This window comes from Tetrao urogallus (genome assembly GCF_951394365.1).
Source record: "Tetrao urogallus genome assembly, chromosome: 5".
NCBI lineage: Eukaryota > Metazoa > Chordata > Aves > Galliformes > Phasianidae > Tetrao > Tetrao urogallus.
In genome coordinates this window covers 57,875,044-57,892,377 of record NC_136818.1, presented here as the reverse complement: position 1 = coordinate 57,892,377, position 17,334 = coordinate 57,875,044, and the positions used below count along the sequence as shown (strand labels likewise).

Here is a 17,334-nt window from a genome sequence, read left to right as displayed (position 1 = left end):
AAGACAAATGAAAAAGACAACCAACAATAATAAAAAGAAAGTAAAGTAAGTAAAAACAGTTTGAAGAGAGGATTGTCTCCTTCTATACGTTTCTATGACCTTTGATAATGACACAGCAAAGTAACAGAGCCAGATAACTTCCAGGAGAAGTTTGAGATGACACACTATGATCCTCTTCGTTCAGTCAACTCATCAATGTTTTTAATTACCATTTTGAGACTACTTGGGAGTATACTCCATCATAAAGAAAATTCAATTTTCTGCAATCTAATTCTGCAGTGTCTGTAATTTGTGACAGGAAAGAGGAAGAAACTATATTTTCTTCATTTTCAGCATGTTATGTAAAGGCAAAAAAAAAAGTTTAGAGGAATTTTTAAAATGTGTATACAGGGAAAGTGTGAATATGATTGTTCAAAGCTCTCAATATATTCTTTAAGATAAGACACCACAATAATCTTAAAATTATTAATACCTCTCTCCGTCGAGAAGCCCAACAGGTTTGTTTGATTTTCCAAACGACGGCAGCTACCAGCAGTAAGGATAAGAAACAACTGCAATTACAAAAAAAACAAAACAAAACAAAAACTATTTGTAATATAATGGTCTGAAATGTTTATATATTAGGGCATCAAAGGTAATAGAAATACACTTAAGCATGGAAAAAAAAAAAAAAAACAACCCACAAAAGGAGAGGAAAACTGAACTCTTCTAGCATGACAGGAAACTGTCAGACATCCGTGTTTAAAGTCAAAAGGGGATGCACATCTACAATGCTATGGTTAACTCTATAAAATTTTATGATTCTCTCCATCAGTTTGAGGTAAGTTCAATTACGACAGTCCATAACAATCTACATACCCACAACTGACTCAGCAAACATGCACTGCATGTCCACGCTCAGTAGACAGAAGAACAGGGCAAAATATAGTGAAAATTGGTATCAATTTATACTTCTTCCCTGGTTTGTAAACTGTGAGTTATTTCCAAGGATAAAGGAACTAAAGCTAGGCAGAGTGTGTGATTGGCTTCAGGAACGAGGTTTGCAGATGTCAAGAGGTTTTTTTAATAAAATCAAGTTTCCTTGAGAATCACTCAAGGAAACACTACTACTTTGCAGTCTCAAAGAAACAATAGAAAAAAAAAACCAAATCAAAACCATTTAAGTTTCTGCAGGTCACATTGAGAGCACATACTTTCTCTCTTGCTCCAACAATTTTGTATTTGTAACATTTAGTCCATAAAGAATTTTGGCAGAAAGATCACTGGATTATCAACACCTTCTAATGAATGTCTGGATATTGATAAAAAAGCTTCTAAATTTGACACCTAACATAAACATTTAGCACATCTTTTAATTTATGTAAACAATTTTTAATAAAATAACCAGATTATCTAGGTGTGTCCTGTGAACACATCTGTGGTGCATTGCGTCTGTGATTAATACAGTCCTACAGCTATTATTTTTGCCAAAAATCTTCAGAATATATTCTTTAACCAATGTGGAATATACAAAAAACTCTCTGTACTAGTGAAGTTCAGTGAAATACTGAATACTAAATAGAGAATACATTATCCGTGTAGGAACATCAAAATTTCCCTGTATCACACCATAAACAGATGAAGTTATGACTTAGCAGATGCATATCTAGGATGAACATCTTATGACATTCAATATTTATCCGTAATATGGAAACTATTAGAAACCAATTTATGGTGACTGTAGTATAATGTCTTTATTAAGGTAATGAAATGAAAACATCCAGTCACTCCTTGGTCTGCAAGCAACAGAGAATCAGATGTACAACTGAATATTTAACAAAATATATAATGTGAACAAAATATGTTCAAAACTCAGCATCCATTACAGTGTCTTCTCTCTGGTGACAGTGACAGGATCCAATGGAACAGCATGGAATTGCATCAGGTGAGGGTATTAGGAAAAGTCTCTTCCCCAAAGCACTACAACAGTCTCCTAAGGGCAATGGTCAGGACACCACCAAGCTTACCACAGCTCAAGAAACATTTGGACAACACTCTCAGACAAATGATCTAATTTTGGGAGGCTTCAGTTTGAAGTCAGGAGCTGGACTTCATGCTCTTTATGGGCCCCTTCCAACTTACAATATTCTATGGTTCTATGGACACACATTTTTCTTTATGATTAAAGTAAGACAAATAATACAGCTTTCTATCAGCATCTTATTCACATAAAATTCTTTCTAGCTTTCTAAATCCTTTACATACATTTTTTCTTTGTACACTTCTTTACATCTATTTTTTCTTTGTACACCCTTGAGAAAGCCTGCCAGAGTAAGGCTAGGTCTGAAAGAACAAAACACCATATGTACAATTGTTTTGGACATAGAATGCTCAACTAATGCTCAATTATGTAATTAACAGATTGCTTTTGTTGTCTGATTTGTTTTTGTTTTACATATGAGATTTAAGTCTGTCTGTTTAGTTCCAAGAGGGTTGACAGTTCTAAGCCTGAAAGCAAAGAATGGTTAAAGAATCTGTTCCTAAATGTAAAGTTTGACTTTCCCCTTAACGGCAAATGTCAACCAGCAGCATTTCTTTTAGCACATTTTTAAGGCTGTTTGTGACTTAGAGCTTTTTATGGAAAGGAATATATTTTCTGCCTCTCTCACTGTAAGGCCATTTTAAATACGGTGTTGTGCTTTTATTGGTCTTTGGCACGGAGTCCCTAACAAAACAAAGATGGAGTTTTGACTGGTTCTGATCCATAGATCAGAACAGTTCAGCACGTCTAAAAATCATCCTCCCAAAAGGAAACTATGGAAGAGTCAATGATCTGTAGTATAAAGACAGGAAGGTGCAATTTCTGGTTCAAGAACCTTAGGGAATTCTGAAGAGAAATCTCTTACACTTTAAAGTATCTCAGTGTAAATCGTTTTTCAAGGTGGATTTTCACTGATAGAAACCAAAGCAGTAACAACATTTAATCGATGCACCAGTTTATTAACACAGTATTACTTACCAAAAGGCTTTCACTTAAGAGATTTTAATGACAAAGTATCTGAGAAACACAAACTATGTTATGACAGAAAGTGATTATCAGAGACTTTCCCATTTAACATATCACTTGAGTTGGTGCACTACTCTCACTTTTTAAAATATATCTTTGGCTGCCTCCTTTTATCCAGTCTTTTTTGAAAGTAAGCACAGGTTGACCATGAATTTGTACAGCCTGCCCAGGGATAATAGGAACAAAGACATCTCACTGACCCCCAGAATAATACACTTTTGCAACAAAACTTTTTAAGCTTACATCAACAGCTGCTTATAATCTTTCCTACTACAATCTAGCTAGTATCTGCAAGAGTACTGTACTGATATTTTGCTATAAATTAGCATGCTGAACATGCAGTAAAGATAAGCCATTTCAAGCTTTTCCGTAACACAGAAATAAATAAGGGAAACAGCAGCAGCTGTTTAGAATGATGAATTCAAAGCTTGTGGAAATTGAAAAGGATGGTGAACTGGACAGAAGAAACTAAGAAAGCCTTGCACTGTCTGGCTGCTTCATTATCCCCAGGAACTGGATCTCTTTCCCAAGATTTTCCTTTTTTAAAAATTAGTTTCTTGAATGCTTCTGTTAATTTGGAGGGGGAAAAAGCAACACACAAGAATTCTTGTCTTAAAACTTCAGTCAAATTCCTGCTTCACTCTGTACACTAAGAAAGCTGGGTCACACACCTAACTTTACTGAAATCAGCCAAAACATCTTTTACTTCATGTGTAAAATCAGAAGCAAGTATTTCAAAGACACAAGTAATACATATAATTTGAAAATTACAGTGGTGAGTGTCTTATGTTTACTTAACTTCATGTACAATCTTTTCCTGTCTTCAGGGTTCTTTTCCTGCTATAAATCAGAGAAAAAGAATCAAAATTCTAGTTAATGAAGAGAAGAAAGATAGGGAAAATAGGTTTTCTCAAACTAACCTTGTATCAGGCTGTGTGAAGATAAGTCTTTTTGTATTTAAAGCAATAAAATTAAAACAAACAAAAAATTAAAATTGACTGCAAAGCATCTTGCAATATTGAGTGACTTGGCAAGAGAATAAGAGAATGAAATTCAGTGCCAATGAACTGAAGGGAAAAATAAATAAATCTAGCTACAGGTACATGATAGGTTCTAAATTAGTAATTACCACCCAAGAAAATGGCCTTGAAATCATCTCACATAGTTATTTGAACATATCAGCAAATTCTTAGTGACGGTCAAAACAGCAAATAGGATGTTAGGTGAGATCAGAAAAGGAAAAAAGGAAAAAAGAACAAGACAGAAAACACTGCAATGTCAGTTCATAAATCCGTGGCATGTTTGTATCTTGAACACCACCAGAAGCAAGCATTTCTTCATCTGAAAACTACTGAGTGGAAGTAAGCATGTAGAAAGGAGTACAGCCAGTTTGAATATAATATGCTAATAGAAATGTGCTTTTACCCACAGTTAGCACAATACTATGGCAAAACTGACATCAGTGTAACACAGAATAACTGAACTAAAAATTTACCAGCTGATATCTCTAATGTTGTCAGAATGTGGTCAATATCACAAAAAGATGTTTCTAAAAGGATTTGCGAGGTTCAGAGTACCAGACCCAGTCAGTTTTGATGAGAGAGATGCCTACAGCTCTGAGATGTCTACGCATGACAAAGACTGATAAGAAAATTTAATAGTATTGAGGACAAGAAAATCACAATGTGCCAGTACCAATTGATCAACTGCACCTTTTTCATCAAGATGCACAATCACTGCTAATATGTATTTGTGAAGACAACAGTTCTGGGGCCTGTTTAGGAGTAAAGTAAACGTGTTCTCCTTGGGCTGAAGCAATTCCCAATGTCATTCACAAATCAGTGTGAATGACCTGCTTAAATGCTAAAACAAAAAAGAAGTAAAACAACCTTAGATAACCAGGTGAACAGTATTAAGCAGCACTTTGAAGATGAATGTATCACTATACAGGATATTCCCAAAACATATCTGATGCGACTTATTGAAATTCTGCCTATAAAACTTCCATTTTTCACATTCTTTTAAAAGAGTTTGACAACATAGAAAGAATACATAAAATAATCAAGAAATATTCAAAAGTTGAGAAGATAATTTACTGATAGTGCATTAATAAGCTCAATCATTTCAATTCTTAAAAAGACCTATGGGTGACTAGCCTACAGAGTGCATGAGTTTCCATGGGGAGTAAATACTAAGGGTCTCATTCATCTAGAGCAGAAATGCATAGTAAAAACACTAGCTGGAAGCAGAACAATTTGAATTAGACTCTGGCACTATTATGAGTTATTCTGTGTATCATAATTGTCACAATGAAAATAATAAATAGATAAGTGCCTCTGCAATACAGATTAGTTACGAATTATTGTCCTAGAGTACAGATGGAGTGAATGACTACTTACACTGATGAATGTAAATCTACCCAAGAAAATGGTTATCATCTGAATACACACTCAAAGCTGCAGCAACCCAAGTGCTACCATAATTCTATTGTCTTTAAAACAGAGAAATGAACAACCGGAAAGTAGTGACATAGCTTGAAACAACATGGAACCAAATAAGGAAATGTTAAAAACTGATGCTTGAAAATGAATAGTTCATCACCATGACTTATGTTACAGACTGGTCAGAAGTTATCATCATAGTATTAGCTAGGATACAATAAACAATTAAAGAATGGCTGAATTGAAAAGGATGCACTGAATACAAGTATTATATATCTGACACAGTAGAGGAAAGTGACCAAAGCAGGTCTGCAATAAACAACATGGTCTAGCAGCAGGATCTAAGCTAAATAGATGATCTTCCTGCAAAGGGAGATTGATTTATTTGAACACAAAAAGGGAAAATAGCACGGAATAATTACCATCTGCACAACCACTTTAGTTATGAACAGAGTAAAAATTTAAACTTAAAGACATCACTTTTGGACATGTTTAGTTCATTCCAGAGGCTGAGGAGTGAGATGGTAGTGTTTTCTGTGAGTGAGAAACAGCTTTTCTCAGGGAGTAAAAAACCAATAAGATTAGTCGCTAGCACAGACTGTAAAGGGGATGTGTTGCTGCTTGGAATCTGCAAATTAAAATGAAACATGCAGATCATCTTTTAACAAATCCAAATTACTGGGATAAATAGAGGGGAAAATCATTTACTCACTTTTGCCGTGCTGTAAGAAGAATTATGTCATGAATTGCATACAAATATTTTTAGAACCAATATTGTAAGTGGAAGATAAACAGAACAAAACAAAATGTTCCATCCTTTGCTATTTATTTTCTCACTCTCCTTTTGTCTAACATGCAAAAGAAAATGAAAATGTCCAAAAAATATATGTAAACATCTATGCATGAATAATTGTTGTTTCTATGATTTTATTTAAGCCACCAATTTGCATAGCAGTTGAATATTGGGTGAAAGGAAAACAGTTTAAAAAAAAATCTTTACCTTAAACCTAATATAATTTTAATTGTATTAAAATTAAAACTTCGCTGGGATCCTACTTTGTGCACCACAGTGGTTTAGTGTGGATTGGACCCCCTCATTGTCACTGATGTTGGGCTTTGGAGTGTAACAGCAAGCAGTCTTAGAGCTCAGGACATAATGAAATGGAAGATGTCAGATTCACAGAGCTAAACTAGAGCTAGCCAAAAAATAAGATGTGTACAGTATGGACTTCAGCTCCTTAATGCCAACCGTTTTATTCAACAGATGACCTGTTTGTCCACCCTGCTTATTAATGGAGATATAAGCAACTAGTTATTCCATTCATAAAATTATTTAGGTGTATGGTAGTTTCATTGAGTGTCTATATGTGTACAGTTACACTTATTTTAAGAACTACTCCTAAATCTTTTTTTCAAAAAGTAGGAAATAGGTCATCAAGGCAACTATTGCTATATTACTTGCACTTTGCTGAGCTGAGACAACAATTAAATATCCCTACAGATGCACAAAACTCATGCCTCTTTTTGCTAAAAGCAAAAAATGTACATTTCACACTGTAACATTAATCTTAGCAGCATGCCCTACATGGCATTAAAGCTTTTCATTCATCCCAACTACAGTAGTTTTAAATATGAATGAAAAATAGTAGCATTCTTCAAAAAATAATAATCTAATAACAGAAAGCTTTTTAAAGTAGATTAATGCACAGAAAAAGTCTTGTTAGTTAATGTTTTAAAATTAATATTGCAGAAGTTTCCTAAGAGATCACAGATGCTGTATTGCTGAAGTATTATTTACTATTTTTTTATTGGCAAATAGAGCCCATTTTAATTGATGTTATGAAGCAGTCGCTGTTCTGAAATAAACATAATTGAACAATTATTTTTCTAAAGCCATGAATTTGAATAGTAATTATTGTCACAGCAATTGATTTCTCTCATTGTACTTGACAAGAACATTGTGTTTATGATTATGATGTGCTAGGTTCAGCCATCTTCACTCGTGTTAACTAATATACACATGACAAGCACTTCAAAGATTTCAGCAGGGTTGTCTGAAGCAAGAAATACTGTAAACATAATATTAAGAGTCTGATATGTATGAGAGCAGGATAAATTTTTTAAACAATTAAATTGCTCTGAATCATAGAGTTTTACAAACACAGTTAGAAATAGCAATATTTCAATTATTAACAATTCTAAATGTTTCTGGGAGTGAAGTGTCACAGTTCCAAATCAAAACGTTTTTGAGGACTGAAAAGGAAAGGAGCCTTAACTGCTGATGCAGTAGAATATGTAACTTTCAGCCAACTGTGGCAAGAAGGTTGGAGATTCGTGATCCTTGAGGGAGGTCTCTTCCAATCCTGGCCATTCTGTGATCCTCAGAAAGAAATATTGACCCCATGGAGCCAAGACACAACAGAACTCCGTTCCTGGTCTAAGATCTCTGACTGCAACAGCCAATGAAATATACTGCCTCCTAAGCCACCACTACCATTTGGATGGATTTAAGAGATTTCTCCTCTGGCTTTTGTTGGTTGTGAGAGCTACTTGTGAGAAGCAACTAGCACCAGCAGATCCATGCACATGTGCCCCACATGCCAGTTTCAGCATCTGATCAGCAAATAGCTGCACGATCATTCCGTCTTCACCTAGACACATGTTATTGTTATACATACAGCAATATGGCAGGAATGTTTCCTCTTTTGTCAGCCTGGATCTATGTCCCATTTCTAATCAGACTTTCCTGCTCCTATTGTTTTAAAACAGCAACAGTTCTAGAACTCCAACTTCTCCTCTGCACTTTCTCCATTAAACAGAAGAAACTGAGGAAAACTTAATTCAACTGTGACCTCTCTAATCCCAAAGCTATGCAAAAGCTTTAAGCCCCTTAGTTTTTGCTTTCTGAACTGGGAAGTGAGAGAAACATCTGGATATGAAGCGAATGATATAATATGGTATATAAAACTTCAAGTACTACCAAATGTCATTTAAATGCAAATTTGTATTTATTTATTTGTCTCTCAGTGGAATTCACGCAAGTTAAGCAACACCTTTCAAGTTCATTTAAAGCTAATTACGTGGATAATTCTTCTTACCCAAATGACAGTGCTTAAAGTGCTGTTTTTGGTTGCAATCCTGAAAACCCATACATTTCCATAAATAAGTTTTAACCTGAAGCATCTCGTGAAAGTCACATTAAGTTGCCTCTAAAATTCGTATCTCACACAACCACGACTATCAACTTCATTAAAGAAAAGAGTAACACTTAAAAAAAACACATATGGCCTTCTGCTAAGCTGGTCATCCCAGGCAGAACATTACTTTTTGGTAAAGATGCATATTAAATGAGACTCATATTATATTTGTTTTACTGTGTCGTGGTTGATTAACAGCAACAGTATCTCTGCACAGTGAGTTCATAAAATTACTGACCAATGTTTTAAATGAAGGCTTACAGACATTACAAGGGTACAGGGGAGATACCTTAGCTCACGGTTTAAAAAAGGCTTATGCATACTAAGTCAGCTGTAACCACTGCTCCTTAACATACACAAAACTACTTAGTTGAAAAAATTAGCAATTGAAAAATCTGTATACTCTTTCTACAAAGCAAGCTACCAAGAGCAGCTCCTTAGGACCAATGCATGCTGTGCCATAAAACCTTTGAAGTACTTGATAGGAGTTTAAAGAAATCCACGAAAAAAAATGAGCCTTAAAGAAGCCTGAAGAGCAGCATACTGTAAAAGCATACAATAAGAACCACCTAGAGAAGTGCATTTAAACAAAATGTTGAAAATGTAACCAAAATTCATTTACTCAGAAAGAACAAAATTAAGTAAAACAAAAAACTAAAACTTTAATATTGTTATTAATAAAGCCTTGCACTTTAAGTACAGAATACATAACTGACAATACAGAACTTGAAACACCTATGGCATCTACTGCTTTTTGGATAACTTATACATTAGTTAAAGTAGGAAGCATCAATGAAACATTGCTATAGCACATATTACTTAATTAGTAAGAACAGCTACTACTGCATCCTTCTATCAATTGGTTCTTAATACATATTGGGCATAGAAAAATGATCCTTTATCTTCCCAGGCACGAGCACAACCCAACAAAGCAGAAATTTGCATTGCAGCAAAATGGCAAAATTCTTATTGAAGGTAAGGAAGAACGAAATGCATCTCTGAATGGTATTTGTTATTTATAGTAAAATTAAATATTTAGATTTTTCTCAATTTATTTATTGAAATAATTATTAACTAATTAGCCAAGTGTCAATATACACATACATATTGTATGATGGCTGCTCCAAAAGTAATGACTCCTATTTTATTATGTTGGCCCACAATATCAGAGGTGGTGCTGGTGGTATGGTAGTAAAAGTTGAACCTTCCATGAACATCCCATTGATTTTGTTACCATGTGACAGACAGCAGCAGAGGGGAAGTCTGACAAAATAGATTGTGACATGGAAGCATGGATAAAGCAAAAATATGTCAACTAATTGCTTCAAGCAGAAAAAAATGGCACCCACTGACATTCATCAACACTTCCTGAACATCTGTGAAGAGCAATCAGTGGATATGAGCATGGTGATGGGTGGGTGGTGCATCTCAGCAATGGTGATGGTGCTGTGAAAGACCACATTCTAGATGGGCAGACGGATGTTTACGAGTTTGGCGTGCAGGCTCTTGTTCACTGCTGATTAAAACATATAACTAATGGTTGGTGACTATGTTCAGAAACAGTTTTGTATCTGAGAATTTGCTCTATCGAATAGTGTTACTGTGCTCTTTGTATCTTTGGTAGTTTCCAAGTAGATAAATAGGAGGCATTACTTTTGGAGCAATATAGGTAGATATAGTATTTTTTTCTACATGCATAAATGATTTTTAAATCTATACACACACACACAACTGTCTTCATATTAAACATACCAGAGGCCATATCAGAAGCTACTGTAATAAAGTATGAATGCATGCCCAATTGTGTGAACAGCCTTTATTTACAACTAAAAAGGGAAAACAGCTGTAGTGTACATCGGGATGCTATTTAGAAGACTAACATCCACATTTCATTCTGCCAATACAATATCAAACAGAAGCAAACAATTTAAAAGGACTGTAATAAATTATGCAATAAAGTTTTAGATGTGAAGTTCAACTCTCAGCAGTTCCTCCTTTCACCTCTTTGAAGCAGAAATAAAGATGATTTATAATTAAAGAGGTTTAATCTAACATGAACTGAAATTAATCTCCATAGAATAAATAGAACATCACATCCATAAAGTGTGATTATGTTTCTTTTACTCACAGAAAAGACTTCCATATTTCACATAATTTTATGAGCTTGCCCTTCATGGGTAAAATACTCCATATTTTTTTTTCCAAAAAGTGCTGTTATGCCTGTGTGTATATATATACACACACACACACACACACACACACACTCAGAAAAAAAAGATCAAAAATGGGAAAAAAATAAAAAATCTATTTCCATTAAATTTCCAGACACATTTTGAAATACCAAATTTCATATTTTCTGCAGTAACTTTCACAAAGAATAAGAAATGAAATACATTATTTCAACTTAAAAATAGATGAGATTTCACTTCAGCTTTTGATTTTGCTAGTTTATAATAATTACCTACATTTTTAAGTTAAGGAAAGAAACTCCATCTCATTCTAATTGTGGCCTATTAGTGAATTTGGGGAAGTACTGAAGACTAAAGCCACATTTCAGCAGCCTTACAGATCAAAAGACTCACATTGTTTCAATACCATCTTTAATGCTTTCCCTTCATTCTTTTCTTCCTCTATGCTGTTTCCCCTGTCTGGCCATTATACTTTGACATTAAATCATAGAAATACATATTTAGAGAGCCACCAAGTTTATGCACTGTTTAGCATACTAGAATCAAATATAATTAAGATGTTTAATACATTGCTGAATGACTTTTCCCTTCATTATATGCTATCTCTACTTCCTTTTTCCAAAGAAGCAAATATATTTGAACCTGTAAGTATAAAGAAGTCACAACTCTCCCTTTTAAAATCCCCATTATAAAAAAGTTTTTCTGAAGACATTATAAGGATTCTCTGATTTCTAGACCAAAGAATCATCATTATTGTTCTTCTGGTTGCAATATATTAAGAACTCGAAACCCTAATGTCCTTGGATCTGATATTCAGAAGTTCAGCTGAAATGGTTCAAGATATGTAAGAGAAGGAAAATAACTTTGAAACTGCAGAGCGTTTTCCTAAAATACCATTAAAAAAAAAAAATCCTGAAAAAGCATAGGAAGACAACTATTATAAAGAACATAATTAAGCCATACATACACACTAAATCCTAGTTTTAATACATAAACAAATGATACAACTGCTTCTTAATGCAATTCTAATGTTCTTCCAATAGTTTAGTTTAGCACTTTTTGGAGTCCAAAGTGTAACTGCCATAATCTTGCATCTTTTTAACACACAGCCCAACTCCCAAATATACATTCACACACGTATTTATTTTTATAACAAAATCTTCCACGCTAAATGCTTCATTTGCTATGTGGAAATTTCACTGGGGTATTTTTGTTAATATTCCATTTAAGAGGCCTGTTGCATAAATGCCTTTCGAATTCAGATTTCTCCTTTCAAAAATAATAATTAGATTTAATATTTTAAGAACTACGTAAATGACACTATTACGTGCAGTCACAGAATCACAGATCACAGATCACAGAATCACAGAATCACCCGGGTTGGAAGGGACCTCAAGGATCACGTAGCTCCAACCCCCCTGCCTAGCAGGGCCACCAAACATACACATTTAGACCAGGTTGCCCAGGACCCCGTCCAACCTGGCCTTGAACACGTCCAAGGACGGGGCATCCACAACCTCCATGGGCAACCCGTTCCAGGGCCTAACCACTCTCCTTGTAAAGAAGTCTAGTGCTATCTTTCCTCTCTGTATTTTACTGGAACTGAATGCAAGGACCCTCAGTACTCCTCCACTGCCATAAGCAGATCACTCATTTTTTCAATGTCGCTCATTTAACAGCATGCCATACTGACTGCATTTACAAAGACAGAGTGGCAGAGTGTCTGAGAAGTGGATAATGACATTATTCCTTAAAGAAAAATTCTACTTTTTATTTTCCATTTTCTTTAATTGCTTAGAATCATAGAATTTCCCAAGGGAACCATAAGGATCATTGAGTCTCACTCTTTATTTGACCACCTGGTTGACCAAAGGAAGCCAGTTAATGTAATCTTTCTGGATTTCAAGAAAGCCTTCAATGTTTCTCACATACTACAACTAGACAAACACGTAATGCAATGGGGGAACACTTGGCTGAGGCATCAAAACAAAATACACACTTTCTGCATGTGTCTTGGGATGTATCTTTTACATCTTTAGAGACCTCTGGTGTGAACACTACTATGGAAGTGGCAGCTTTGTTTCCATTCAGATTTTGTAATAGCAGAAGTGTTTTTTTGGACTGCAAGACTTCAGCTTTATACAAAATGAGCAGTGCTATTTAGGATTAACGTTTTCTTTTATTTTTTTTTTTCTTTTTTTTTTTAGGAACAAATAAATAAATCTTTCAATTCCTGTTGGAATTGAACCTTATTTGGATGCTAATATGGTGCTGCAACTAAATTCAAGATCATACAGCGAGGGAATAAAAATGAATATACCATATGAGATTGGAACTTCATACATGAAACATCTAAGAACTTTATACATCTATGTCTATCTGTTCCATCCTAGACAATACTTCTTTTATACCCTTCATCAAATTCAACTGTGATCAACACTTAATATTTCATTCAGTCAAAGGAGAAAATGCAACCCACAAAAGGTAGAATTTCAAATCTATTCTTGATTCCTACTGCAGCTAATACACAGAAACATATTTCATATGAAACATACACAGAACATATTTCTAGATGCTGTTAACTGAGCAGAACTTGGGATTCAGTATTTCACGAGGTTCAGCAAACTGCAAACCTGCGCTGTGCTTGACACGTACATCAGGTCAAAAAAGGGATATTTCACATGCATGTAGTTGAAGGAAGGCAAACCTCAAATCTGCTATATATCAATAAAATGCATAGGCCACCTCCAGATTTAAAGCTAAGCAAATATTTTCTACTTTGAAGAACACAATATGGCAAAATAAAAATACTGCAAGCTGTGGCACACTGAGATGCACTTCCAACTGACTGAAAAGGATGATAACAAAGAAAGAAAAATAAGAACAAAATAACAAAAAACAGTTCTATTCACTGGGGAACTAACTCATCTGTTGTTTTGTCGAGCAACCAGTCTAGTGGTACTGGGGAATCTCCTCTGCCTGCAGGCTAATAACAAGAGGCCGCTTTCTCACGAAATATGAATGCATCAAATAACTCTATCGTGATAACAAAGCTTCCTGGTGATGCATAGAACACAAAATAGAGCTGCATTCAGTTCAAAATCAAATATTTTCAACACAAACTCAAAAATACTGCAGTACAGAGATGTTCATCCCAGTGGAAGTAAGACCCTTTGTTTTTAAGTAAGGGAAAAACTCTTCAATGCATCACTAAATAAAAATCAATTTTATTCTAGCCCCAAACATAAAATCCATGTTTTGCTAGGATAACTTTTTTTTTCCAGAAGATATTCTAAATCTGATTTATAAGACTTCTACATTTTCTGAGAACCCAGCCATGGTGGATATGGTCTGATCCTTACAAACTGCACTTTGTTTTCATGACAACCTCACAAAACTATGTATATCCAGTATTATTTTATCATCTTTACTTTTAATTAAAACAAATCCACAACTCACTACAGCACGCTAGTAAAGAGAAGGAATCCACTTGTTGCAAATTATCACCAAGAATGGCCCATTCAGCTATTGAAGCTCTCAGGACATCTTACATAATCAGTTTTAGTGCATCCATCCAGTCCAGCTGAATGAAATTTAATTGAAAGAACTGCTTTGGGTTGTTGTTACCAACAGTAATACAGAAGGGCATGATATATGATATATGATACATTTCCCCTGTACTCAGTACTAGTGAGGCCGCACCTCGAGTACTGTGTCCAGTTTTGGGCCCCTCACTGCAAGAAAGATATTGAGGCCCTGGAATGTGTTCAAAGAAGGGCAACAAAGCTGGTGAGGGGTCTGGAACACAGGCCATATGAGGAGAGGCTGAAGGAGCTGGGAATGTTCAGCCTGGAGGCTCAGGGGAAACCTCAATGCTCTCTATAACTTCCTGAAGGGAGGTTGTAGTGGGCTGGGGGTCGGCCTCTTCTGTCGTGTCATTAGTGATAGGACCAGAGGGAATGGTTTCAAGCTACAGCAGGGGAGATTCAAGCTGGACATTAGGAAGTATTACTTTCAGAAAGGGTGGTCAGGCACTGGAATGGACTGCCAAGGGAGGTGGTGGAGTCACTGACTGTTTCCTGTTCAAGGAAAGGCTGTATGTTGTGTTGAGGGACATGGTTTAGTGGGAGCTATTGGTTATAGGCGAACAGTTGGACTGGATGATCTTTTAGGTCTTTTCCAACTTTGGTGATTCTATGATTCTATTCTATATCTGGCTCTTCAGTTACAGCTGTATCTCTACAAGACTTCATCATATCCTAAATGCCCATGCCTTTCTCCTGCAGTAAGTTCCAGGCATATTTTGAATATTGCTTTCTCTCATTTCTAACGTGCACAGAAAGATTTGTCAACAGCACACACCTGATTTGGCCATGGCTTTCACAGAACATTTAATGAATACACAAGAAAATATTGGTTTCATATTCCTTAATAACACTCCACTGATTACAAAACATAAATTCAGTAATCCATAATAGTAAGGAGGCATAATCTGAATACGACTAACATGTGGGTATCAGCTGGCAGCTCCACCCCAAGAGATGAACCAGAGACAAAGGAAGGAACCATTCTCAGAGCATAAAGAAGATGCATACACAGAGGAAAGCCTGATTAATTAATTAGTGGCTGATATTTTGTACTTGAAATATGTCATATGAAAATAGTTATGACTGTAGCAGATGAATATCACTGCCTATCACAACAATATGAATAACTAAACTTGATCTGTATCAATAACTTGCAGGATTATGAGAAAAAGATTTTTTTTACAACACTTCTGCTTCATCTTCTTGATACAAAAAAGTTTGCAAGAAATGGATGAGCACTGTTTAAAATTTTTAATTATAATCTTACTGAGAGCAGCTTTAGAACTCAGGAGTTTCTTGGCTTTCAATTCTGAATTAACTAAGAAAATATGTATAATTAAAATTAACAAATATTGGTCATTATATGCCTATATATATATAATATTATATATATATATAATTATATGCCAATTATAGTATATATGCACAAAGAAATTAAAGACAAAATAATGTTTTCAGAAGTTAAAGATACTTTGAAGATTTAAGATTTAAAATCTAAAGACTTAAAGATTTGCAAACGTTGAAAACTCCATCATAATTTATAATTTATTTGAAAATATTTTAGGTTATTGAATGTTTATTTTTCAAGGTAATATTGGAATGGACTTTCTACAGCAGCTGGGATGGAATTTGTTCAGTATAAGAAGGGAGATCGTTCACACACACTGCCTGTGAAATTTTCTAATGAGATTTTTTACTGCTTCAAAGCAGGTGGAAAAAACCCTCACTTCTCAATCGGTGCAACAGCTAAAATTCTTCAAGGCATAAGCTAAAAAGCATTGACTAAAGCAACACAGATGCTACAGTCTCTGTAGTCCTATTAGGAATGTGCTGCTCTTAGATATCTGATTGCAATTCTGCTTTAGAGAAGAGGTCACTAAGCCAGCAGGTACAATGATACATCCCAGTATAAAAAGAAAAATTAAACTGATTTCCACTTTTAGTTTAAAATAAATTCTTTAGAGAATAGTACTTTTAAAATTGTAGATATATATTGAAAATTCTAAAAAATTATCTTGTTTTGATGTTTCTGACTGGATGAATAAAATGCATATTTCATCTTTTACTCTAGAACATTCACCCCTATAAAGGAAGAGTTTTAAGCTATACTTATGAATGATAAAAAAAAACATCATCATTACATAAACGTCCTTTCTGGTTTAGCTAGGCAGCCAATGTGAATAGGGTTACGTGCTCAGAAATACAAAATAATACTAGATGGAAGAAGGTCCTTGCTAAACGTTTGTTTATTGAGAATGTTTAAAGTTGTTTTTTTTTTTAAATTTAAATCAAGCGTATTAGAACATTGTGTGTAAACATTGTGTTTACATACAACCATTTGCTGTTTCAACAATCCTGCTCAATGTGTTGTAGGTGTTAATATTACCACCATAATTTGTCAATGTTTTAATATACTACACTTAACTATCCAGTTAAAAATACATATATACATATAAATGCATATATATATATGCACATACAAGTATGTATACATACACAGTATTGCTAGGCTGCAATTCTTGAAATTATAAGTTGAAATATAAATGATAATATAAATGATAATATGAATATAAATGTAATATAAATTGTAATATACAGGCTTGACCACTGTAAGCCACTTTGGAGAATTCATGTTATATGAACTTATATATATAACTCTCTATATTATTTATATATACTTTTATATATATATATATATTTAACTTGATATATATATATGAACTTATATATATATATCTATATAACTCTATCCATTAGTGTGAAAACAAGCAAACAAATAACAACAATGAAAAACAATTCATTGCTAATTGCTAGTCCTTGCTAAATGTTTCTATCATAAATTCTGCAGTTAGTTAAGACTACTGTTCCCAGGGA

The 17,334-nt window shown here is 34.5% G+C and overlaps 1 protein-coding gene across 1 annotated transcript in view; it reads right to left on the bottom strand.

The window, feature by feature from the left end:
* ATRNL1 (attractin like 1) overlaps positions 1–17,334 on the bottom strand; it is a gene marked incomplete at both ends in the record, with an annotated part of 422,440 nt that overhangs the window by 191,606 nt on the left and 213,500 nt on the right. Inside the window, one exon of the mRNA XM_079535698.1 lies at positions 473–551. Within this exon, the coding sequence (XP_079391824.1) occupies positions 473–551 (79 nt within the window). The remainder of the gene's footprint in view (positions 1–472; positions 552–17,334) is intronic.